General features: G+C 47.8%; 1 protein-coding gene across 4 annotated transcripts in view; it reads left to right on the top strand.

The window, feature by feature from the left end:
• The window catches only part of LOC122544689 (CDC42 small effector protein 1-B-like), a 42,624-nt gene that overhangs the window by 5,515 nt on the left and 10,209 nt on the right, over nucleotides 1–26,900 (top strand). Inside the window, exons 1-4 of one of the 4 annotated variants that reach the window (XM_043683967.1) lie at nucleotides 12,683–12,692; nucleotides 15,435–15,439; nucleotides 15,555–15,845; nucleotides 22,035–22,139. In XM_043683967.1, the coding sequence (XP_043539902.1) occupies nucleotides 15,792–15,845; nucleotides 22,035–22,139 (159 nt within the window). In that variant the 5' untranslated portion in view covers nucleotides 12,683–12,692; nucleotides 15,435–15,439; nucleotides 15,555–15,791. Of the gene's footprint in view, nucleotides 1–12,480; nucleotides 12,530–12,585; nucleotides 12,783–15,434; nucleotides 15,440–15,554; nucleotides 15,846–22,034; nucleotides 22,140–26,900 lie in introns of those variants that run through there. The other 3 variants (XM_043683968.1, XM_043683966.1, XM_043683964.1) reach the window with 3 other exon arrangements.

Here is a 26,900-nt window from a genome sequence, read left to right as displayed (position 1 = left end):
AAAGGTTGACCCGTAGATCTCTTTTCCCCTCTCACCCTAAACCCATGCCCTCTAGTTCTGGACTCCCCGATCCAAGGGAAAAGACTTGTCTATTTATCCTATCCATGCTCCTCATGATTTTGCAAACCTCTATAAGGTCACCCCTCAGCCCTCGACGCTCCAGGGAAAACAGCCCCAACCTGTTCAGCTTCTCCCTATAGCTCAAATCCTCCAATCCTGGCAACATCCTTGTAAATCTTTTGTGAACCCTTTCAGGTTTCACAGCATCTTTCTGACAGGAAGGAGACCAGAATTGCACGCAGTATTCAAACAGTAGCCTAACCAATGACCTGTACAGCCGCAACATGACCTCCCAACTCCTGTACTCGATACTCTGACCAATACAGGAAAGCATACCAAACGCCTTCTTCACTATCCTATCTACCTGCGACTCTGCTTTCAAGGAGCTATGAACCTGCACTCCAAGGTCTCTTTGTTCAGCAACACTCCCTAGGATTTTACCATTAAGTGTATAAGTCCTGCTAAGATTTGCTTTCCAAAATGCAGCTGCTCACATTTATCTGAATTAAACTCCATCTGCCACTTCTCAGCCCATTGGCCCATCTGATCAAGATCCTGTTGTAATCTGAGGTAGAGAGACAGACAGCACCCTCAGCCACTGTATGATCATTGGAACCACACCAGATAAAGTGGGAGATGTGAATCTCACCTCCATCTTCAATCCTCAATGCGATGGGAGGTGATGGCATGGTGATATTATCGCTAGACTGTTAACCCAGAGGGACCCGGGTTCGAATCCCGGATGGTGGAATTTGAATTCGGTGAAGAATCGGCAGCGATGACTGTGAATCCACTGTCGGGAAAAACCTGGCTGGTTCGCCGATGCTCTTTCGGGAAAGAAACTGCCATCCTTACCTGGTCTGGCCTCCATGTGACTCCAGACCCACAGTAATGCGGTTGACTCTTAACTGCCCTCTGGGGCAAGTTAGGGATGGGCAATAAATGCTGGCCCACTCAGCGATGCCTGTGAATGAATTAAAAAGAAAATGAGGTGTTGGGGCAATTTCTGTATAACCCCCGACCTCTCCCCTCCCCTGCCAAATCCCCAGCTGCCTTCAGCCTGCCCTTCACCCGCTTCCTGGTCAATGTCAGGAGTACCCAGGTTTTTGAAGTTTGATTTTGAACAGCAAGCTCTTGGATTCCTGGGAGTAAACTCGCTGCACACACAGGGTGGTACGGGTGTGGAATGAGCTGCCAGAGGAAGTGTGATTCTAGATGAGAGTGGTGCTGGAAAAGCACAGCAGTTCAGGCAGCATCTGAGGAGCAGGAAAATCGACGTTTTGGGCAGAAGCCCTTCATCAGGAATTTCCAGCATCTGCAGTCATTGTTTTTACCCTGCCAGAGGAAGTGGTGGAGGCTGGTACAATTGCAACATTTGGATAGGTATATGAATAGGAAGGGTTTTGAGGGATGTGGGACTAGATTGGGTTGGGATATCTGGTCGGCATGGACGGGTTGGACCGAAGGGTCTGTTTCCGTGCTGTACGTCTCTATGATATTTTGCTTACAAACTTATTTTTTTTTACGCTGTGCCTGGAACCTGGAACAGGTTCCAAAAATACGCCATCTTCCTCTTGGCTGGCCGTATGTCGATGGAGAATTGCCACATCCTGGTGGAATTTTGAGACTCTTGGTGTAGAGAAGGCTGAGGGGAGGTTTGATTTTGAGATGTTTGTCACAGTCAGATGTCTACTGTGCAGCTAATTCTTGTCAGTCAGAAATGACCTCCTCGCTGTGCTGAGACCCCATTTCCCAGCACTTAGCTCATAGCTTTGGTATGGAAGTGAACTTCTAGAGTCATACAGCATGGAAACAGACCCTTCTGTCCAAGGCACATCACACATCATTGCAAAAGATAAGGAGGTGGGTACGGTAACATTTTAAAAGGCATCATCTAGATATCAATCATTTTTGTAAAATCAGGAGAGACATGGGTAGGATAAATAGACTAGGCCTTTTCCCCAGAGTAGGGGAGTCCAAAACTAGAGAGCATAGGTTTAAGGTGAGAAGGGAAAGATTTTAAAAAGTACCTAAGGGGTAACTTTTTCACGCAGGAGGTGATGTGCACATCGAATGAGCCACCAGAGGAAGTGGTGGAGGCTGGGACAATTACAATATTTAAGAGGCATCTGGATGGGGTCATGAATAAGAAGGGTTTAGAGGAATATGGGTGAAATGTTGAAAAGTAATAGAGTCATAGAGATGTACAGCATGGAAACAGACCCTTCGGTCCAACCCGTCCATGCCGACCAGATATCCCAACCCAATTTAGTCCCACCTGCCAGCACCCGGCCCATATCCCTCCAAACCCTTCCTATTCATATACCCGTCCAAATGCCTCTGAAATGTTGCAATTGTACCAGCCTCCACCACATCCTCTGGCAGCTCATTCCATTTGAATTTAGGATAACTATTCCCTTGATTTAGAGGGGGAGTTGAGGCAACCCTGATAATTATAGGCCAGCGAGCCTTACTTCAGTTGTGGGTAAGGTGTTGGAAAAGGTTATAAGAGATAGGATTTATAATCATCTGGAAAGGAATAATTTGATTAGGGACGGTTAACACAGTTGTGAAGGGTAGGTCGTGCCTCACTAACTTTATTGAGTTCTTTGAGAAGGTGACAAAACAGGTGGATGAAGGTAAAGCAGTTGATGTGGTGTATATGGCGTCAGTAAGGCATTTGATAGGGTTCCACACGGTTGCACAAAATATGGAGTTTCGGGATTGAGGGTGATTTAGCGGTTTGGATCAGAAATTGGCTAGCTGAAAGACGACAGAGGGTGGTGGTTGATGGGAAATGGTCATCCTGGAGCTCAGTTACTCGTGGTCTGCCGCAAGGGTCTGTTTTGGGGCCACTGCTGTTTGTCATTTTTATAAATGACCTGGATGTGGGCGTAGAAGGATTTTGCGGATGACACTAAGGTAGGCAGGGTTGTGGATAGTACCAAAGGATGTTGTGGGTTACAGAGGGAGATAGATAAGATGCAGAGCTGGGCTGAGACGTGGCAAATAGAGCCTAATGCGGAAAAGTGTGAGGTAGTTCACTTCAGAAGAAGTAACAGGAATGCAGAGTATTGGGCTGATGGTAAAATTCTTGGCAGTGTAGATGAACAGAGAGATCTCGGTGTCCTAGTGCATAAACCCCTGAAAGTTGCCACCCAGACTGATAGGGTTGTTAAGAAGGTATATGGTGTGTTGGCATTTATTGGTAAGGGGATTAAGTTTCGGAGCCACGAGGTCACGCTTCAGCAGTACAAGACACTGGTAAGGCTGCACTTGGAGAATTGCATACAGTTCTGGTCACTGCATTATAGGAAGGACGTGGAAGCTTTGGAAAGGGTTCAGAGGAGATTTACCAGGATGTTGCCTGGTATGGAGGGAAGGTCTTATGAGGAAAGGCTGAGGGAACTGAGGCTGTTTTCATTGGCGAGAAGAAAGTTGAGAGGTGACTTAATAGAGACGTATATGATAATCAGAGGATTAGATAGGGTGGACAGTGAGACTCTTTTTTTTTTCCTTGGATAGTGAAGGCTAACATGAGGGAACATAGCTTTAAATTGAAGAGTGATAGATTTAGGATGGATATTAGGAGTAGTTTCTTCATTCAGAGAGTAGTAGGGGCGTGGAATGGCCTGCCTGCAACAGTAGTAGACTCACCAACGTTAAGGGCATTTAAATGGGCATTGGACATACATATGGATAATAATGAAACGCTGTAGGTTAGATGGGCATCAGATTAATTTCACTGTTTAGTGCAACATCAAGGGCCGAAGGGACTGTACTACGCTGTAACGTTCTATGTTCTATGGTGGCACGGATGAGTTGGACCGAAGGTCTGTATTCATGCGGTGTGACTCTAATTTTGGTATCTTTTACTTTCTTTGGATAACTGCCAAGTAGAGTTCAGTACAATTCCATACATGCATCACCCTCTGCATGAAAACTTTGCCCCTCAGGTCATTTTTAAAAAAGTCTTTCCCCTCTCACCTTAAACCTATGCCCTCAAGTTTTGGAATCCCTAATCTGTGAAAAAAGACATTGTCTATTTACCCTATCCACGCCCCTCATGATTTTATAAACCTCTATAAGGTCACCCCTCAGCCTCCGATGCTCCAGGGAAAACAGTCCCCAGCCTATTCAGTCTCTCGCTATAGCTCAAACCCTCCCACCCCAGCAACATCCTAATCTTTTCTGAACCCTTTCAAGGTTAACAACATCTTTCCTGTAGCAGGGAGACCAAAATTGAACGCAGTATTCCAAAAGTGGCTTAACCAATGTTCCTGTACAGCCGCAACATGATGTTCCAACTGCTACACTCGATGGACTGACCAATAAAGGAAAGCATATCAAACTCCTTCTTCACTATTCTGTATACCTGAGACTCCACTTTCATGGAACTGTCAACCTGCACTCCAAGGCCTCTTTGTTCGACAACACTCCCCAGAACCTGCCCTGATTTGCCTTTCCAAAAGTTAGTACCTCACATATATCTAAATTAAACACCATCTGCCACTCCTTGGCTAATCAGCCCATCTGATCAAGATCCTGTTGTATTCTGAGACAATCTTCTTCCCTGTCCACTACAAGTCCAATTTTGGTGTCATCTGCAAACTTACTAACCGTGTCTCCTATATTCACATCCAAATCATTTATATAAATGGTTTGATGAGGAAGAGGTTTTCTCTGCTAGGTAATATTTACTACTTGCTGTGTATAAATTGGGTATAGTTAGTAAGTTTGCAGATGACACTATACCAGGCTTTTGGTATGCTTTCCTTTATTGGTCAGAGTATTGAGTACAGGAGTTGGGAGGTCATGTTGCGGCTGTACAGGACATTGGTTAGGCCACTGTTGGAATATTGCGTGCAATTCTGGTCTCCTTCCTATCGGAAGGAGGTTGTGAAACTTGAAAGGGTTCAGAAAAGATTTACAAGGATGTTGCCAGGGTTAGAGGATTTGAGCCATAGGCTGGGGCTGTATTCCCTGGCGCATCGGAGGCTGAGGGCTGACCTTACAGAGGTTTATAAAATCAATGTAACAACATGCATTTAAGTAACACCTATCACATGCCCCTTGGGTCTTCCACAGAAGATGTGGAGTTAGTGTTTCAAGCACGGAGAGAGAACCTTCAGCTTATCATGTCCGTACTGGTTATGGACCTACTGTACTCCCACTTTCTGTCCATTGCGTGCTATGTTGCTTCAAGTTGTTACAGAGTCATGGAGGAGTACATCTGCAAAATAAGGCCCTTCGGTTGATCGAATCTGTGTCATGGATGTACAGGTTAGGGTGGATTGGCCATGCTAAATTGTCCTGTAATGCCCAAAGATGTGTAGGTTAGGGTGGATTGGCCATGCTAAAATGTCCCATAGTGCCCAGGGATGTGCAGGTTAGGGTGGATTGGCCATGCTGGATTACCGATTGTGTCTGGGGATGTGCAGGTTAGGGTGGACTGGCCATGGGAAATTGCCCGTAGTGCCCAGGGATGTGCGGGCTATTTGGTTAAATGTGGGGATGTAATCAGATTCTCTTCAGAGGGCTGGTGTAGAATTGATGGGCCGAATGGCCTGTATCTGCACTTTAGGGATTCTGTAACACTTTAACTAGGGAGCTGCCACATTTCTATTGATGCTGATTTGAGTAAATTGGGCTGAATCCCCTGCTCTTCCAATGAGTGGTCATGGGAGCTTTCTTTGCCCTTTGCGCTGAAGGAGATTTCAACTTGAGACATCGTACTGCAAGGCTATGCCTCTGATCCATCGGCCCCTAGGCAGGGACCCTCTGACGGGGCGACAAGAGGAGTCGCTGGAACCGAGGCATGAACCTCTCACCTTCTGAGCACTTAAGTGACCCATCACTCTGTTGAGTGAGGGGAGGGTGGTAGTTTGCGACGTGGTAGGCTTTTGGAGGTGGGAGGCAGTGAGAGGAGGGGTTCAGAGTGATGATTCTGGAGTAGGGGGCCAAAGACAAGGAAGATTCGGTGCACATGGAGAACTGGCCAAATTAAGAGCAGTCTGCTTGATTGACACCACATCCACAAATCTCAGTCCCCCTGCCATCGACGCTCAGTAGCAGCCATACCTCCTTGAGTCATATGGCATAGAAACAGGCCCTTCGGCCCAACTTGTCCATGCCGACCAGGTTTTCAATACTGAACTAGTTCCTTTTGCCTGCGTTTGGCCCATATCCCTCTAAACCTTCCCTTTCCATGTACCTGTCCAAGTATGTTGTAATTGTACTCGCCTCCACCACTTCCCTGACGCCTCGATCCATACTGTGTGAAAAGGTTACCCCTGGAGTCCCTTTTTAAATCCTTCCCCTCTCGCCTTTAAACCTCTGCTCTGTAGTTTTGGACTTTTTGGGAAGAAACCTCGGCCATTTACCTTATCCATGCCCTTCATGATTTTGTACACCTCTGTAAGGTCACCCGTCAGCCTCTGATGTTCTAGGGCAAAAATGTCACAGTCTATCCGGCCTCTCCCGATAGCTCAAACCTTCTAGTCTCTGCAACATCCTTGTAATTTTTTGTTTGCACCCTTTCCAGTTTAATAATGTCCTTCCTATAGCAGTGTAGTACTCTAAATGTGACCTCACCGTGTCTTGTATAACTGTAACATGATGTCTCAACTCCTGTACTCAGTGCTTGGACCGATGAAGCCAAGCATACCTAAACGCCTTCTTCACCACCCTGTCTTACTTCTGACATCCACAACCACTAACGTCGAGAAAGACAAAGGCAGTTGATATGTGGGAATACCACCCCTTGCAAGTTCCCCTCTGAGCCCCACGCCAAGCTGACTTGGAAATATATTGTTATTCCTTCAGTGTCACTGAGTCAAAAACCTGGAACTCATTCCTGAAAGGAACTACAACAGTACCGGTGACTTAGTGGTTAGCACTGCTGCCTCACAGCGCCAGGTCCGAATCCCCCATTGGGTGACTGTCCGTGTGGAGTTTGCACATTCTTCCCTATATCTGCGTGGGTTTCCTCCGGGTGCACTGGTCTCCTCCCACAGTCCAAAGTGGGTTATGGTGGATTGGCCGTGCTAAATTGTCCTGTAGTGCCCAGGGATGTGCAGGTTAGGGTGGATTGACCGTGGGAAATTGTCCCGTAGTGTCCAGGGGTGTGCAGGTTTGGGTGGATTGACCATAGGAAATTGTCCCGTAGTGTCCAGGGGTGTGCAGGTTTGGGTGGATTGACCATGGGAAATGCAGAATAGAGTCGTTGGTCTGGGTGGGCTGCTCTTCAGTATGGACTCAATGGGCCAAATGGCCTGCTTCCTACACTATGAGGATTCTTTGGAAACTGCGGTTCAAGAAGGCACATCTCCCCCACCTTCTGAAGGGGGCAACGAGGGACGGGCCAATGAATGCTGGGCCCAGCCGACCAGGAGGAGAACAGCCCTTGAGTGTGTATATTTAACCGAAAACAACCACCTACTGATTGTAATCCCTTCAATCTCTTGGAGTCAAACCAGCAAGGGCTGGGCGACGGAAAGGTTTACTCCTCAGCCCTCTCCCAGTGTGTCAGCAGTAATGAGCAGTAATCTAGCCTGTGTGACATTGTTCGAACTTGTCAGAGCGCAGTCAGCTCCTTGTGACTGCTTTGGCACCGCTCCCGTGGGCTCCAGTAAAGCCAGCCTTTAGTTGCTGTCTCCAAACGTGCGTTTGCAATTGAACAAAACCAGTCAGACAGCTTTAGTTTCTCTCCTTTCTCCCTTGCCCTTGGCGTGTTGAGTACTGAGAGGCCTGTTGGAGAATCCCCTCGCTGATGTCCTCTACGCTGGTGTCTCCATCCCTTCCTTGCCCACCTCTGTCACCGCCCCCGGCGAGAAGTGTAATGGCCTGGGGGTCCCTGGGTTTGAAGTCACCCCAGAGTGCCTTTAGATCGTTTTGAGTGTTTTCGAAGGGGTGTCGACAGCTTTGGAATTTCCAGGGGAAGGTGGCTTGCCAGTTTTGGTCATGTGACCTTGGCGGGTTAGCACAGCGTGGAAAAGAGACCCTTCAACTAATGTAGTGTACAAAATCCCATGCAAGGACTGCACAAAACACTATATAGGACAAACAGGAAGACGGCTAACGATCCGCATCCACGAACATCAACTAGCCACGAAACGACACGACCAGCTATCCCTAGTAGCCACACACGCAGACGACAAGCAACATGAATTCGACTGGGACAACACTACCATTATAGGGCAAGCCAAACAAAGAACAGCCAGGGAATTCCTAGAAGCATGGCACTCATCCACAAACTCCATCAACAAACACATCGACCTGGACCCAATATACCGGCCACTACAGCGGACAGCTGAAACTGACAACCGGAAGCGGCAGGGACAGGCCACTATAAATGCCAGAGGAAACACCACAGAAGCGCTTCACAGGAGGCTCCCAAGCACTGAGGATGTCACCTAGACAGGGGACGAAACGTTTGCAACAAAAACTTCCAGCTCGGCGAACAGAACCACAGCAACGAGCACCCGAGCTACAAATCTTCTCACAAACTTAGAGACCCTTCAGCCCATTGTGTGCCTGCTGGTCAACAACCAGTGATGTGCCAAAAGGATCAGTGCTGGGTCCCCTGCTCTTTGTCATTTATGTAACTGATTTGGATGTGAACATGGTTAGTACATTTTACAGATGACACCAAAATTGGAGGTGTAGTGGACAGCAAAGAAGGTTACTTCAGAGTACCACAAGATCTTAATCCAGTGGGCCGAGGAGTGGCAGATGGAAGTTAATTTAGATAAATGGGAGGTGCTGCATTTTGGAAAGGCAAATCAGGGCAGGATCTATACACTTGATGGTAAGGTGTTGGGGAGTGTTGCTGAACAAAGAGACCTTGGAGTGCAGGTTCAAAGTTCCCTGAAAGTGGAGCCGCAGGTAGATAGGATAGTGAAGGCGGCGTTTGGTATGCTTTCCTTTATTGGTCAGTGCACCGAGTATAGGAGTTTGGAGGTCATGTGGCGGCTGTACAGGACATTGGTCAGGCTACTTTTGGGATATTGCATTCACTTCTGGTCTCCCTGCTTTAGGAAAGATACTGTGAAACTTGAAAGATTTCAGAAAAGATCTACAAGGATATTGCCAGGGTTGGAGGGTTTGAGCTACAGGGAGAAGCTGAATGGGCTGGGGCTGATTTCCCTGGAGCGTCAGAGGCTGAGGGGTGACCTTATGGAGAATAGCCGAGATATTTTTCCCAGGATACAAGAGTCCAAAATGAAAGGGCATAGATTTAAGAAAGGGGACAGATATAAAAGGTATTTTAAGGAGCAATTTTTTCATGCAGAGGGTGGTGCGTGTATGGAACAAGCAGCCAGAGGAGGTGGTGGACGCTGGTACAATTACAGCATTTAAAAGGCATTTGGAAGGGTACATGAATAGGAAGGGATAAGTGCTGGCAGATGGGACTGGATTAATATTGGATATCTGGTCGGCATGGACGAGTTGGAACAATGCATCGATTTCTGTGTTGTACGTCTCAAGATGGTGCATAGAGTGAGTAACTATATAGAGTCACAGAGATATACTGCACGGTAACAGATCCTTCGGTCCAATTCATCCATGCCTACCTGATATCCTAACCTAATGTAGTCCTATTTGCCAGCACTTGGCCCATATCCCTTCCTATTCATATACCCATCCAGCTACCTCACTCTACCTCCCTATTAGGCAGTAACTTCCAGATACCATCTTCCTCACCCATACCCTGTGGGTGAATTTTTTTTTTTCTCACTCCCTCTCCGAATCCCCTGCACCTTTCCCCTTTAAAACTGGGTGCTTCCCCTCGTTATTGACCCCTCTACCTAAGGAGAAACGTTTCTCTCTATCTCAGTCCCTCAGAACTGTGTACACACAACGCCACCTCCGCTTCCTCTGCTTCAAGGAAAACAATCCCTGCCTCTTGAGTCTCTCTTAGCCTGGTCTGGAGAGATCCAGGGACGATCTCCTGGTGAATCTCCTCTGCACGCGTTCTCTCGTGCTATCTGCGCATCGTTCTTAAAGTACAGAGACCAAAACCAACTCCGGTCTGTATCGTAACCTCCCCGCTCTTGTGTTCAGTGCCTTGATCGATGTGTAGATTCTGTACATGGCGGTGTGATTTGAACTCTTGTGGCAAATTTCACATGCTTTTCTTCATTACTCAGACCTTTCGAATGTAGGAGTTTGGGTGTCACGTCGAGGCTATACAGGACGTTGGTGAGGCCTCTTCTGGAGTACTGTGTACAGTTCTGTTAGAGGAAGGATATCATTGAGCTGGAGAGGGTTCGGAAGAGATTTATCAGGATCTTGCCAGGAACAAAGGGCTCAAGTTATAAGGGGAGGCTGGATGGGTCGGGACTTCTTTCACTAGAGGGTGACCTTCTAGGAGTTTATAAAATCATGAGGGGTTCAGATAAGGTGAATGGCAGGTATCTTTCCACCAGACTAAAATATTTCAAAAGTAGGGGGCATCCTTTCAAGGTGAGAGGAGAAAGATTTAAAAAGGACATGAGGGACAATTTTTTTTTCATATAGAGTGGTTTGTGTGTGCAATGAACTTTAAGGGGAAGTGACAGATTGGCTACAGTTTCAACATTTGGGTAGGTACGTGAATAAGAAATGTTTGTTGGGATATGGCCCAAGCGTAGGCAGGTAGGACTCTGTTTAGTTTGGGATTATGGTTGGCATGGACTGGTTGGACTGAACAGACACACAGCACTGAAACAGAGCCTATGACTCATCCCTTATGAAAGACTGCTTGACCACACTACTACAAAATAAAGCATCCATGGGATGCACTGCAGACCTCTTGATAAACTGCTGATGATCTGGGTTTCTAAAGATACAATATTTGTCTGTGGAAAGTGCCAGCACTGGCATTATTGGCCATCCTTAATTGCCCCTTAAGAAAGTGGTGTTGTGCTGCCTTAAACCGCTGCAGTGGACGCTGGATCCGTTGTTAATTTTAAATCTGAGAAACCTTTGTGAAACAGATTAAGGGGATGCAGGCCAAAGGCAGGGAAATGGAGATAGGGCGCAGATCAGCCAGCATCTCATTGAATGGCAGAACAGATTTGAGGGGCAGAATGGCCTACTCCTGTTCCTATGTCCAGGGTGTGGTGTACAAGCAGTGCTGTGAGACAGGGAGTTCTGGGAATTGTCCCAGCAACACTGAAGGAATGGCAGATAGATTTCCAAGCTGGGGTGGTGTGTGCCTTGTCCAGGGTGGTGTTCACATGCATCTGCTGCCCTCATCCTTCTTGGGGTGGGGAGGTTTAGAGATGGCAGACTTGGAAAGCGCTGTTAGAGGAGCCTTGGTGAGGCAAAGCAATAGACATAGTCAAAGGAGTAAACATCATCTATGAAACACATCAAGATGGCACAACATGTGGCTTCTGAAATTCAACTCCCTCCTGATATGAGGGGATGTGAATCTGTGTCATGATAGTGCACAAGCACATCTGCCAATGCCAGGTAAACTTGGCATTCTCTCTCTAAGGGCATTGTGTGGCTCAACCCACAGCACGTGGACTGCAGCGGTTCAAGGACACAAGTCACCACCACTGCCTCGAGGCAACTAGGGATGGGCAATAAATACTGGCCAGGCCAGGAATCTCCACATGCTTTAGATGGGGAGAAAATGTTGGGGGAGTTTCACTCCGTATCTAACTCCGTGCTGTCCCTGTCCTGGGAGTGTTTAATGAGGGACAGTGTAGTGGGAGCTTTACTCTGTATCTAGCCCCATGCTGTCCCTGTCCTGGCAGTATTTGATGGGGGGGACAGTGTAGAGAGAGCTTTCTCTGTATCTAATGCCCGTCCTGGAAGTGATTGATGGTGGGGACAGTGTAGAGAGAGTTTTACTCTGTATCTAATCCCCATCATGGGGGTGTTTGGTGGGGAACTGTGTAGAGGGAGTTTCAATCTGCTTCTCACCCCGTCCTGGGTGTATTTGATGGCAGGGGCAATGTAGAGGAAGCTTTGCTCTGTATCTAACCCCGTGTTGTTCCTGTCCTGGAAGTGATTGATGACGGGGGACAGCGTAGAAGTAGCTTTACTCAATAACCAACCCTCTGTTCCTGCAAGTGTTTGATGGGGGGACAGTGTTGAGCAAGCTTCACTCTGTGTCTAACCCCGTGCTGTCCCTGTCCTGGGAGTGTTTGATGGGGGACAGTGTAGAGGGAGCTTTACTCTGTATCTAACCCCGTGCTGTCCCTGTCCCTGGGAGTGTTTGATGGGGGGGGACAGTGTAGAGGGAGCTTTCCTCTGTATCTAACTCTGTCCCTGGGAGTGTTTGATGGGGGGACAGTGTAGAGGGAGCTTTACTCTGTATCTAACCCCGGGCTGTCCCTGTCCTGGGAGTGTTTGATGGGGGGGGGACAGTGTAGAGGCAGCTTTACTTTGTGTAAAAGAGCAGACAAACCACTCCGTGTGTGGGTGGGAGAGTGTGTTTCTTCTTCCTGTTTGTTCACCGCCTCCGGCCCAGGTGAGGAGCCTTGGGTGGGGAGTGGGGGAGGGGGCGGTGTCGGTCATGGCTCCGAGGGAAGAGGCCGCCGCTTGGAAGCGCCACCCCGCGCATCCGGGGCCTGCAGCCCGTGGGAAAGGCCCAAGTCGCCCCCGCATTCCGACACCGCGGCCTAGAGCCTGCCGTTAGGCCTCGGCCTCGATTAGCCCGTCTCTCCCCGTCTTTGTGAACCCATTCCCGGGGACGGGCAGCTTCGAGAGCCGCGCTTTCTGAGGTAACCTCACCTTATTTTTAAAAAAATACTTTATTGTTAATTTTATTTACTCTTTAAAAATAATGTTAGTTTTAAATTTTTCACAATCAATTCAATTCAAATTATTTTTAGGAAAGTATTTTCAGCCCTTTCACTTTTTAAAATTATTGATAATTTTTTAATTGCTATTTTTAACATTTTAAATTATTTATTTTTTACCTTTTAAAATAATTATTTTTAAAAGGTAAAAAAATAATTATTTTTATTTTAAATTATTTATTTTAAAAGGTAAAAAATAAATAATTTAAAATAAAAATAATTATTTTTAAAAAGTAAAACATTTTAAAAAAATTTTTTAAAAATTACTTTAAAAAATTATTTTTAATATTTTAATTCCTATTTTGAAAACCTTTTTAAAAATATTTTTTAAAAGTCATAATGACAAAAACTTTAATTAAAAATTATTTGTATTAGTATTCTCCAGAAAATGTTTAATCATTTTTTTAAAACTAAAAAAATTTTGTCTATAAATTATTTTTAATATTTTAATTCCTATTTTGAAAATTTTTTTAGTTAAAAAATGATTAAACATTTTCTAGAAAATGCTAATACAAATAATTTTTAATTATTTAAGTTTTTGTCATTATGATTTTAAAAAGATATTAATTTTAATTATTTTGAGATTTCATTATTTTAAATTATTTTTAAATCGGTATTTTTAAAAAGCTTTTTTTTGAAATTATTTTTGGATCAGGCGTTAAACCAAGACGCTCGTTTTTCTTCTTGCTCGGATTTCCATGCGAGGGTAGGTCATGATGGAGTCTGATGGAAAGGAACCAGATTGGAGATTAAGAAGAGCCCCACTCACAGCTGAAGTGGGGGTAAAAAAAGTGGGGGGTGGGGGGAAAGAAAAATCGGACAATAGGGTGGAAAAGTGGGAGAAAATAGGCAAAAACGTGGGATTATGAGGCTACTCACTCGAGGGCTAGTAATGGGCCAAATGGCTGCCCTCTCCGAATGGCCCGCGGCATGGAGCACTTACCAAGAGGGATTGTGAATTTGAATACCTTTTTTCTCCCCTTTTTTTGCCTTTATATTCTCCATTTTGGCTTATCCTTCTGTGTTTTGAGATGGCGATACTATACGCAGTGTGCCGCAAGGATCGGTGCTGGGTCCGCTGCTTTTTGTCATTTATATAAATGATTTAGATGCGAATGTAGGAGGAATGGTTAGTAAGTTTGCTGATGACACCAAAACTGGAGGTGTGGTGGACAGTGAAGGAGGTTACCTCAGAGTACAACGGGACCTCGATCAGATGGGCCGAGGAGTGGCAGATGGGAGTTTAATTTAGATAAATGTGAGGTTGCATTTTGGTAAGGCAAATCAGGACTTACATACTTAAGGGTAGGATCCTGGGGAGTGTTGTCGAAAAAGAGACCTTGGCGTGCACCTCTATGACTCTGTTTGGTATGCCTGCCTTTATTCAGTGCATTGAGTATAGGAGTTAGAACGTAATGTTGTGGCTGTCCAAGACCACTTTTGGAATACTGCATTGAATTCTGGACTCCCTGCTATAGGAAGGATGTGAAACTTGAAGGGGTTCAGAAAAGATTTACAAGGATGTTGCTGGGGTTGGAGGGTTTGAGCTACAGGCAGAGGCTGAACAGGTTGGGGCTATTTTCCCTGGAGCATCAGAGGCTGAGGGGTGACCTTATAGAGGTTTATAAAATCATGAGGGACATTGATAGAGTGAATAATCAACGTCTTTATCCACAGTAGGGGAGTCCAAAACTAGAGGGCATATGTTTAAGGTGAGAGAGGTAAGATTTAAAAAGGACCTAAGGGGCAATATTTTCACGTAGAGGGTGGTGTGTGTATGGAACAAGCTGCCAGAGGAAGTGGTGGTGGCTGTACAATGACAACATTTAACAGGTATCTGAATGGGTGTATATGAATAGGAAGGGTTTAGAGGGATACAGGCTAAGTGCTGCCAAATGGGACTAGATTAATTTAGGATATCTGGTTGGCATGGATGAGTTGGACCAAAGGGTCTGTTTCCATGCTGTATGACTCTAAATGGGATCGTGCTGTTACTTCACAGGGGTAGCTGATTGGCATCTTCCTGTGCTGGGAGAGTCCTGGAACGCCGGGATCAAAGGAAACCCAGCCTCAGAATCCCACAGCCCAATTTTGGGCTTCCTCTAGAATAGTCCAGGGCACTCTCCCAGACCCTCAACCCAAATAACAAGCACCAGTGTAAACAAACTAACAAAAATGGACCATTAACACTGACTCCATTTCTTGGAATGTCTGTGTCACTGGCTGGGTCAGCAATTGATCCTATCTCAATGCCTCTGAACTAGTGTCTCACTCAGGTGTTGTGAAACTTAGCTAAGAGGCAATTGCTGTGGGTCTGGAGTCAAATGTACGCCCAGCCCAGGGAAGATAGTCCAAAGTCCAACCCTGGCAACAGCCTTGTACATCTTTTCTGCACCATTTTAAGTTTTAACAGCTTCCTTCCTATAGCAGGGAGACCAGAACTGAATGCAGTAATCCAAAGGTGGCCTAACCAATCTCCTCCTGTACAGCTGTAACATGACCTCCCAAATCTTATGCTCAATGCACTGACCAATAAAGTCAGTTTCTGAAGCTGACTGAGATTGGTGGCAGGAGAAAAGGTCGGGGCATTCAGAATGTTTCTTATTTTTGCGCAGGAAGGAATTCTCTTCCGTCACGATTCCCGTCATCTCCTGAGCTGCAGCGACAATAATCTGTTTCTTCTCCCTCCGACAGGATCGGGCTCAACCAGAACAGGACTTTGAAAGACCGCAGGGAGCCAAGCGAGCTGAACTTGACCTACGGCAGATATCCCTTACCCGCCAGCCGTGATTTGTAAATGCAGGCTGACTGCCCCATGTAGTCTGTCGACTCCCCCCGCCGGATTGAGGCACGTGTGTCGGGGCAGGGTTAAGGGGACCATCCTACACCTAAGTGAACTCGTCCAGGAGGCATTGGCATAAACCAGAGGGAATGAGCGATTTCTGGTTGTGTTTTGGCTGCTCGGAGGTTGAGAAGACCCAGCCGGTAAGCAGGGGATGATTGTTCTCTCGGCCTGGTCTCTTCACAACTCTGCTCCTGACTCAGCCTTTGGTGAGACTAACCATCGGTGGAGCATCATCTCTTTCTCATGATGACGGGAATGCCACTGGATTTGAGTTTGAATCCCACCTTGGCACCAATTTGATCAGTGAATTAAGTCTCAAATTTGTTTTTTAAGCAGGGAAAAGTCAGGGCAGGTAAAGACAAATAATTTCCTCCGGTGGCAGATTCTAGAACTAGTCTTAAGAATTTGTCAGAGATGTTAAGAACCACTTGTATGTATACAGGTTTGGAGCTGTTTCTCGATTTGATTTGATTTATTATTGTAGCATGTACCGCAATATAGTGACAAATAATGTTTTGCAGGCTGTTGTTCATGTTAAATCAGAGATAGGTATGTTTTTGTCTGAAGTCACGTGTAGGCCAGGTAAGAGTAGCAGTTTCCCACCCTAAAGAATATTAGTGAGCCAGGTGGGTTTTTTTTTTTCCTAAACCCCTGACAATTGACAATAATCTTCGTTTTTTTTTTTAAAAATTCAAATTCTGACATAGCAGTTTCCCACCCTAAAGAATATTAGTGAGCCAGGTGGGTTTTTTTTTTCCTAAACCCCTGACAATTGACAATAATCTTCGTTTTTTTTTTAAAAAAATTCAAATTCTGACATTTGCCACGATGCAGGTTTCGAACCCAGGTCCCCAGAGGTTGCTGGAAAAGCTCAGCAGGTCTGGCAGTGGCTGTGGAGAGAAATACAGAGTTAACGTTTTGGGTCCGGTGACCCTTCCTCAGAACATTACATGGGGGGTCTCAAGATTACTAATCCCAGCGATAATACCATTGGGCTGTCTCCTTCCTTGGTTCGGAAACTGTCGAAAAGCAATCGACAACTCATCTCTGTGACGGTGACTGACGAAAACACCCATCAGGGGTAAGGGGGCGGGGGGCGAATCACCAACAGGGGGGAAGGAAATGGGCCGTCCTTACCTGGTGACAGAACCCCGACCCCCACCCCACCCCCCTGCAGTGATGAGGTTGACTCTTAACCACACTAATTTGGGGCAGCTCAGGGTAGACAAGAATTGTTGACCCAGCCAGTGAATGGATGGGGGAGCGGGAAGAGAAAACGAATGACTGCCCTAATCAATCTGAGATGACAGATCCTACCTGAATGTAATCTTTACTATTCAAAGAACAATGCAGCCTGTCCAGTGCTTCTTGGGTAAGTAAATAAGACGTAAGAGCAGAAGTTAGGCCTTCACGGAAGGAAGCTGCCATCCTTGTCTGGTCTGGCGTACATGTGACTCCAGACCCACCGCGATGGTGTTGACATTTAACTGCCCTCTGGGCAATTAAGGATGTGTGATAAATACTGGCCCAGCCAGCAACCCCCACGTAGAGCACAAAAACAGCCCCTTCGGTTCAGCCCTAACATATGACTCCCGACCCACAGTAATGTGGTTGACTCTTAACTGAGCAATAAACCAGCCAGTGATGCCCTCATCCTCTGAATGTATGTTTAAAAAAAACGCACGTGGAAGCATCCCTTACTTTGCGTTTACTCCTGCAAGAGACTTTAAAACTGTGTCCTGTTTTACGGGTGGGAGCAGTTTATCCACGTGATATGCAAAGCATCTATCAAACTTCCTGTCAGCCTTCCAACTTCCTCCAATCAGTCCTCATTGCTGTAGTTTTTCAGTCCTAGACCCGTTATCGTATACTTCCTCCGCATTTCCAGTTATGAGCTTGAGTCATAGAGCTGTACAGCATGGGAACAGATCCTTCAGTCCAACTCGTCCTTGCTAACCAGATATTCTAAAGTAATCTAGCCCCATTTGTCTGCCCATATCCCTCTAAACCCTCCCTATTCGTGTCCCCATCCAGATACCTTTTAAATGCAGCACGGTGGCTCAGTGGTTAGCACTGCTGCCTCACAGCACCAGGGACCCAGGTACAATTCTAGCCTCGGGTGACTGTCTGTGTGGAGTTTGCACATTCTCCCCGTGTCTGCGTGGATTTTCTCCAGATGCTCTGGTTTCTTCCCACAGTCCAAAGGTGTGCAGGTCAGGTGAATTGGCCATGCTAAATTCCCCGTAGTGTTAGGTGCATTAGTCAGGGGAAAATGTAGGGGAATGGGTCTGGGGGAGTCGCTTTTCGGAGGGTCGGTGTGGACTTGGTGGGCCGAAAGGCCTGTTTTCACACTGTAGGGAATCTAATCTAATCTAATTGTACCAGCCTCCACCACTTCCTCTGGCAGCTCATACACGCACCACCCTCTGTGTGAAAAGGTTGCCCCTTAGGTCCCTTTTCAATCTTTGCCTTCTCACCTTCAACCTATGCCCTCTAGTTTTGGACTCTCCCACACATCTTTCCTAAACGGTGGTGCCCAAAACCTTACACAATACTCCAGTTATCTGACCAGTGTCTTATATAACCTCCCTACTCCCACTGGGTGGCACAGTGGCTCAGTGGTTAGTGCTGCTGCCGCACGGTGCCAGGGACCCAGGTTTGATCTCAACCTTGGGTGAGTGGAGTTTGCATGTTTTCCCCTCTCTACGTGGGTTTCCTGTGAGTGCTCTGTATTCCTGATGAAGGGCTTATGCCTGAAACATCGATTCTCCTGCTTCTCGGATGCTGCCTGACCGGCTGTGCTTTTTCTGCACGTCACTCCTCAACTCTTTCTTGTTCGTGTACTTATCCAAATGTCTTTTAAATGTTGTAACTGTACCCACATCCACCACTTCCTCAGGAAGTTCATTCTACTTATGAACTACCCTCTGTGTAACAATTTTTTTCACAATCTCCTTTCATCTTAAAAATGTGTCCTGTAGTCTTGAAATTCCTCATCTTCAGGAAAAGACAACTACCATTAACCCTGTCTCTCCCCCTCATTATTTTATAAACTTCTATCAGGTCACCTCTCAAATCCTACGCTGCAGTTTTTAAAAAAAAAAAAGTCCCAGTCTGTCCACGTTGGTATAGTCACTTCTATTCCACAAGCTGTAACCTTCCTCACTAGCCCTGTGGTGTCACATGCTTTCTACAAATCCCTATATACCACATCCATAGCATTACCCTCTCATCAAAAAGAATTGGACGCAAGTGGACAACTTCATGCCCATCCTTCCGAATCATCCGACACTTACCTGTGCGACTATGAATTCTATACGGAATGACTTTCTACATGTTTGCCCACCATCGCGATTAAATTGATTTGGTCTGGAATTATTGGCAGAGTGCAGTCATGGAAATGTACAGCGTGGAAACAGACCCTTCGGTCCAACCCGTCCGTGCCGACCAGATATCCCAACCCAATCTAGTCCCACCTGCTAGCACCCGGCCCATATCTCTCCCAACCCTTCCTATTCATATACTCATCCAAATGCCTCTTAAATGTTGCAATTGTACCAGCCTCCATCACTTCCTCTGGCAGCTCATTCCATAGCCATACCACCCTCTGCGTGAAAACGTTGCCGCATAGGTCTCTTTTATATCTTTCTGCCCTCACCTTAAACCTATGCCCCTCTAGTTCTGGACTCCTCCACCCCAGGGAAAAGACTTTGTCTATTTACCCTATCCATGCCCCTCATAATTTTTTAAACCTCTATAACTTTAAGATTTGATTTAAAAATTCATACTGGGAGTGAATGCTTTGACATTCAAGATTTTTAATATCTTCTGCACGCAACGCACTGTCTCTTCCTCTTTACTGCCAACCCCTGTTAGATGTTGGATGTTTTGAAAGGGATTGGTGAGAATGAATTGTTGCTAGGGGCTTAAAACCCTTGAGGGCAATAAGTTCTCGTTCAATCACGAGGGGGCGTTATTTTAAGGTGATTGGAGAAAGGTTTAGGGGTGATGTCAGAGGTAGGTTCTTTACACAGAGAGTGGTGGGTGTGTGGAATACACTGCCAGCAGTAGTAGTAGAGTCAGGTACATTAAGCAACTCTTGGATAGGCGCATGGAAGATAGTACAATGAAGGGTATGTAGGTGAGTTTGATCTTAGATTAGGAAAGGTTGGCACAACATCGAGGGTCGAAGGGCCTGTACTGCGCTCATGTTCTATGCTCTATTTTCTTTGCTCTGTCATGAAGCTGGTTAATTGACATAAGGCAGACCAGCCACAATTGAACGGTAAACCGGTGTACTTTCGAAGCCAGACGAAAAATGACAGCCAGTTTGCACACAGCAAGATCCCACCAGGACGAATGCAGGGAGGTGACCTGATGGTCCAGTTTTTATTCATTTGTGGATGTTGCAGGCTGGGTCATAATTGCCCATCTCCCAATACCGTTCAGAAGCTGGTGAGCTGCCTTCCTGAACTGCTGTGGCCCCAGGCCCCCCCCCCCCCCCCCCCCCAAACCACATCTCCCCCACTCCCAATGTGTGGTTATAGGCCAATGCCAAGAGGGAGAGAGTTCCAGGAGTTTTACCCAGCGACAGTGAAGGAACAGCCGATTGTATTTCCAAGTCAGAATGGCGAGTGGCTCGAAGGGGAGTCTGTAGGTGTTCCCATGTATCTGCTGCCCTTATCCTTTCAGGTGGTAGTGGTTGTGGGTTTGGAAGGTGCTGTTTAAGGAGCCTTGGTGAGTTGCTGCAGTGGATCTTGTAGATGGTACACGCTGCTGCGACTGAGCGTCTGTGATGGAGGGAATGGATGCTCGTGGACGTGGTGCCAGACAAGTGGGCTGCTTTGTCCTGGTTGGTGTCAAGCTTCTCAGGTGTTGTTGGAGATGCTCCCGTCCAGGGTAAGTGGGGAGTATTCCATCACACTCCTGACGTGTCCCTTGGGCAGGCTTTGGGGAGTCTGGAGGTGAGATTCCCAGCTTCTGACTTGCTCTTGTAGCTGCTGTATTTAAATGGTTGGACTGCCTTGTAGATAGAGTTTGTTGTCTTTTCCCTAGGTTGGGGGATTTCAAGACTAGGGGCACGTTTTTAAGGTGAGAGGGGAGAGATTTAAAAAAAAAAGACAAGACAGGCAAATTTGTTTAAACAGGGTGGTTCGTGTGTGGAATGAACTTCCTGAGGAAGTGGTGGATGCGGGTACGGTTCAATGTTTAAAAGACATTGAGGAAAGGTTTGGAGGGATATGGGCCAGGGGCAGGCAGGTGGGACTAGTTTAGTTTGGGATTATGATCGACATGGACCGGTTGGACCGAAGGGTCAGTTTCCGTGCCATAGGTCTGTGACAAATGTTCAGCACCACCCCTCTCCAGGAAGAAATCCCATTACCCCCTGCCCACTTCTGCTGTAAGAGTATCTGTGGAGTCTCTCACGTCCAGGTGTTATCCACAGAAATTATTCCCCATGAACAGTGTAGGTGCCAATCAGTACTGGCACCAGGAGTATCCGGAAGATTCTTCATGGAGTGTTCATGAACGTAGGTAGCAGAGATTAACTGGAAACTCATCTGCACTCCTCTCCGATAAGACGACAAAATGACGGTTGTGTGAGGAGGTGCGTGGTTTGGTGCCTGGATCTCTGTAAATAAGTACTTTTACAAACGTGCAAAGATTGGATCTGGTTATATCTTCGCCACCAGACTTTCTGTGATGGAACATACTTCCTGGAGTGGGTCCGGAACCTGTTTCTCAACCAATACCATTTTGAAAGGAGATGATCTGGGTGCTTTCCAAATGTGGGAGCTTACTGTGTGTAATCCGGCTGCCTATTCTTCCTACTTTCGATCATAACTTGGTTTCTGTAAGTGAAAAAGTTGTTGGAAAGGTTTGGTATCAAGGGGGGAGCTTTGCAGGTTCTTTGATTTTTACTCTGTCTCCACAGATACTGTCAGACCTGCTGAGTTTGTCCAGAAATTCCTGCTTGTTTCAGATTTACAGCACCCAGTACTTCAGATTTCCAGTACTTTTCCTTTAATATGACAGTACCCCTGTACTTTGGTTGATTTTTAAAAAAAAAATTCCAGGCCAGAATGTGGACTTTGTTAAACTCACTCAGTATGTATTGTTTGTTCCGATTTACCGGGATGTGAGGAGCAAAGGAGTAGTTGACAGGGATAGGGAGGGGGTGTAGGGGGCTGGAGGGGGTGACAGAGATAGGAAGTGGAAATGGCTCCTGTATTCTGCATTTAGCTGTTGGTTGTGTGGAGAGGTAGGACCCAGAGAGACGGGACTGTGACGTGGTCTTGCCGCATTAACCCATGGCTTTGATTCTTCAGAAAAAGCGGAAACGTATCGACAGGAGCATGATCGGGGAACCCATGAACTTCGTGCACTTAACGCACGTCGGGTCAGGAGACATGGCGAGCCAAGGCTTCTCGATGGTGAGTGTTTTCAGGTATTTCTTTCTCGTATCTCCGAGTCCAGGCTTGGGAGCTGGGACAGAGTGAGGGAAAGGGGAGCGTGTGGGGATACTGCCTGAGCATCTGATATGGATTCAAGGATGAAGATCCTGTGCCATAGACGCTCGAAGATCAACTTGACCATGGAAGGACAAACTCGCGTTGACCGACTTGATACGCACAGCCAGGGAATTCCCCTCGAGGTGCTGTGACGCAGGAAATATTGCAGCCAATCAGCGCCCCGCACACTGACAATCCGTGCTGTGAGGGTGACCTGGGTTACCTGTATTTCTGTCATGTTTAAGTTTTGATCAGGATGTCAGGGAGAGAGTTGCTATTCGGTAGCAGCAGCGTGGTCTTGTACTGAGAGGAGGCTGAATGGGAACTTCACATAAACGGTTCCATCACAGACAGCACCTGCTCCCTCGGCGCTGACCCTCCGACAGTGCCCGCTCCCTCGGCGCTGACCCTCCGACAGTGCCCGCTCCCTCGGCTCCGACAGTGCGGCGCTCCTTCACCTCCATATCTGCTCACTAATTCAGTCCCTGTTCACTTGCGATCCGTTCTCCCCAGTTGTATTGGGAATGTCAAGCCTTGTGTTTTTGAAACCTTTGCCAACTAGTCCTGTAGATATATCCCTCAAGTGTTGAAGTCTATGGGGTGGTCTATAATTGAGGGGCTTAAGACAATTAAAGGATTCAATGGGATTGATGGAGACTGTCCTTTTGAAAAGAGGCAGAACAATTTGGAGGGGGTGGGGGTGCGAATCTTTATCATTCCACCCAGGACTATTCGTAGTGACGTCAGGAATCACGTGTTTTCTCTCAAAGCTGCAGGAAATGTAGGGGTCTGTTCGAAAAGTCAAAATAAAGATTGATAGGCTTTGCTCGGGGAAGTGGTTGCTGGCGTAGAGGTTTTACTGTTAGATTATTAACTTGGCCGCCAGGCGATGATCGGGGGACCCGGGTTTGAATCCCACCATGGCAGGTGGTGCAGTTTGAATTCAATTTTAAAAAAAAAAGTCTGGAATTAAGAGTCAGGAACAAGGGTCAGGCATAATCCATCTGGTTTGCTCATGTCCTTGAGGGAAGGAATCTGCCATCCTTACCTGGACTGGCCTACATGTGACTCCAGACTCTGTGGTTGACACTTACCTGCCCGCTGGGTAATGAGGCATTGACAGAGAATCCCACATCCACTGAACGAGGGGGCTGTAGGTGGTCAGATGGAGTCAAGAATGAAAATCAGTCCCGATCTCCACTTCCATCTTTCCTGAGATAACTCAGCCATTGAAATCGTAGAAAGAATCATACAGAATCCCTGCAGTGTGGAAGCAGGCCATTCAGCCCTTTGAGCCTGATTTGCTATTCCATCCTATCACGATTGATCCTCCAACTCGGTGCTTTCTCCTCTTTGATCCCTTTTTTTATTATTAGATTCCCTACAGTGTGGAAACAGGCCCTTCGGCCCAACAAGTCCACACCGACCCTCTGAAGAGTAACCCACCCAGACCCATTTCCCTCTGACTAACGCACCTAACGCTATGGGACAATTTAACATGGCCAATTCACCCTAACCTGCACACTTTTGGACTGTGGGAGGAAACCGGAGCACCCAGAGGAAACCCACACAGACATGAGGGGAGAATGTGCAAACTCCGAGGCTGGAATCGAACCTGGAACCCTGGCGTTGTGAGGCAGCAGTGCTAACTGCTGAGCTACCGTACCGCCCCACAGAACTATAACCAACTCCTTCTGGAAAACATTCGCTGTCAGTGGCTAAGAATTCCACAGGCTCCCCAGACTCCTCTCCCACACACTTCTCTGCTGCCCTAATCTCCCCCTGGCCAAATTGCTCTGCCCCTTTCTCTACCCCTTTTCCCTTCTGGTTATATTCACCACTGAGAGAGAGTTCTGTGGATGCTGGAGATCTGAGACACGGTACTAGAGGGAGTTGAGACTCCAAGTCCAGTGTCAGTCCATCATGGGGAAAACTCTGATTTGAGAGGAAAAAAAGACTCCGTGTATCTTTAAAGGCAAAGGCCTGCATTTCTGTAGCGCCCTTCCCTGTCTCAGGAAGCACCGCCCGCCCCACCCCCCCGAAGATTAAAAGGCAGCCAGTTTCAATCATTGCAGCGCTGCCACAGTGTAGGAAATCCACTTGTGTACAAGTCTCCCCCAGATTATACTTAAAGCGAGACTTGTTTACGAGCTGTCGGGAGATTCCTGACATTCCCCAAGGGGGAGGGGAGGCCACGTGGTCAGGATGACAATGGCCCCCTTTATATTTTGTTTTACAGAGAGCTGTCTCTTTGCCCCGATTTGATCGTGTGACTCGGGGTCCTGTGTACTGTGTCACAGGATGGTGCCATTACACTGAAGTATTCCTACCGCACTCCTGTCAGGGTTGCCTTCTGGTGGAGTGTAAGTTGATAAGTAAATAGCTGGGAGTGGCTGCATTAATCGTATTGCCCAGAGTTCACAGTTAAATGCCCTTCATTTGAATTGACACTCCCTGGACTAACTGTTGCTTGTGTCACCTGGGAGTTATCAGTGTCATTAAAAAGGAGTTGGAGGCTTTTAATGTTAATTTAAATATAGGGCTGGAGAACAGAAATAAGTCTCTCTCTCTCTCGCTCTCTCGCTCTCTCTCTCTCGCTCTCCCCCCCCCTCTCTCGCTCCCCCCCTCCTCGTCCCCCTCTCTCGCTCTCGCCCTCGTCCCCCTCTCTCGCTCTCGCCCTCGTCCCCCTCTCTCGCTCTCGCCCTCGTCCCCCTCTCTCGCTCTCGCCCTCGTCCCCCTCTCTCGCTCTCGCCCTCGTCCCCCTCTCTCGCTCTCGCCCTCGTCCCCCTCTCTCGCTCTCGCCCTCGTCCCCCTCTCTCGCTCTCGCCCTCGTCCCCCTCTCTCGCTCTCGCCCTCGTCCCCCTCTCTCGCTCTCGCCCTCGTCCCCCTCTCTCGCTCTCGCCCTCGTCCCCCTCTCTCGCTCTCGCCCTCGTCCCCCTCTCTCGCTCTCGCCCTCGTCCCCCTCTCTCGCTCTCGCCCTCGTCCCCCTCTCTCGCTCTCGCCCTCGTCCCCCTCTCTCGCTCTCGCCCTCGTCCCCCTCTCTCGCTCTCGCCCTCGTCCCCCTCTCTCGCTCTCGCCCTCGTCCCCCTCTCTCGCTCTCGCCCTCGTCCCCCTCTCTCGCTCTCGCCCTCGTCCCCCTCTCTCGCTCTCGCCCTCGTCCCCCTCTCTCGCTCTCGCCCTCGTCCCCCTCTCTCGCTCTCGCCCTCGTCCCCCTCTCTCGCTCTCGCCCTCGTCCCCCTCTCTCGCTCTCGCCCTCGTCCCCCTCTCTCGCTCTCGCCCTCGTCCCCCTCTCTCGCTCTCGCCCTCGTCCCCCTCTCTCGCTCTCGCCCTCGTCCCCCTCTCTCGCTCTCGCCCTCGTCCCCCTCTCTCGCTCTCGCCCTCGTCCCCCTCTCTCGCTCTCGCCCTCGTCCCCCTCTCTCGCTCTCGCCCTCGTCCCCCTCTCTCGCTCTCGCCCTCGTCCCCCTCTCTCGCTCTCGCCCTCGTCCCCCTCTCTCGCTCTCGCCCTCGTCCCCCTCACAGGGGGCTGGAGGGGCTGACAGAGATAGGGTGGGGGTGTAGAGGGTGGAAGGAGATGATAGAGATAGGGAGGGTGTGTACAGGCTGGAGGGGGTGACAGCAATAGGGAGGGCTTTCGGAGATGGGGTTGTGCATGACAATATATATTCCCAACCCTTGGTCCTTTCCCCGTTGAGATAATGTAAACTGTGCAGCAACCAAGAATAAAAGGCAATGTCTTAAATGTTGCCCTTTTATCGCCATTTCAAAATGTTGCTGATTTTAAAAAAAAAACCCTTCCTGACGTCATTAGAAACCTGCAGCCCATCTGCAAATTGGACCATGGGGAGGAGGAGTAGTTGCAGGAGGTTGTTCAGGTAAATGACTGCAGATGCTGGAAACCAGATTCTGGAGTAGAGTGGTGCTGGAAAAGCACAGCAGATCAGGCAGCATCTGAATACAGACAGAGTGCCTGAAGGGTGGAGATATAATCCCTCCTCTCATTTATCTCTCCACCCTTCAGGCACTCTGCCTGTATTCCGGATGAAGGGCTTTTGCCCGAAACGTCGATTTTCCTGCTCCTTGGATGCTGCCTGAACTGCTGTGCTTTTCCAGCAACACTAATCCAGGAGGTTGTTCAGCCCATCCACTGTGGCCTCGCTGTCAACTTTCTGCAGTATTCCTGTAGGCTGTAATGTTTTTAGGAATAGATTGCTCTTGGTCTTTGAATGTACTGAGCTGCTCCTGCTGACTAGGTAGACAACTCCCAAATCTCCAGCGCCCTGTACCGTCCCATCTGGTCTGTTCCTTATTCTAAGACTGTGACCCCCAGCCAAGGCCTTGCACACGAGTTGGATCGCTGACCGCTTGCCAGTTCACCAGCTGCTGCACCCTCCCTGTTGGGGAATCTCTGTCTAGTCTTAAATCCCACTTCCCGCTAGGCTTAGACCGTTCCACTGCCACCATCGGCTGTTCTCCCTGTGATGATTATCACCAGAAAAGGTGGACTGGCCACTTATTGGTGTGAGCAGGAGCTTGCTGTTTGTAAACTGGCTCCTCCGCTTTCTACCTTGCGACACTTTGCCAGGTATCTCACTGGCCTTGTCGCTCTTTGACACATCCTGGAGGCGTCTAGAGGCACTGGCGCCATGGGGTTAATCCTCGTAGCTCAATCCGACCATGAAATTC

The sequence above is a fragment of the Chiloscyllium plagiosum genome, chromosome 51, assembly GCF_004010195.1.
Source record: "Chiloscyllium plagiosum isolate BGI_BamShark_2017 chromosome 51, ASM401019v2, whole genome shotgun sequence".
Taxonomy (NCBI): domain Eukaryota; kingdom Metazoa; phylum Chordata; class Chondrichthyes; order Orectolobiformes; family Hemiscylliidae; genus Chiloscyllium; species Chiloscyllium plagiosum.
Note: the sequence above shows the minus strand (reverse complement) of the source record. Positions and strands in the feature narration are given on the sequence as shown.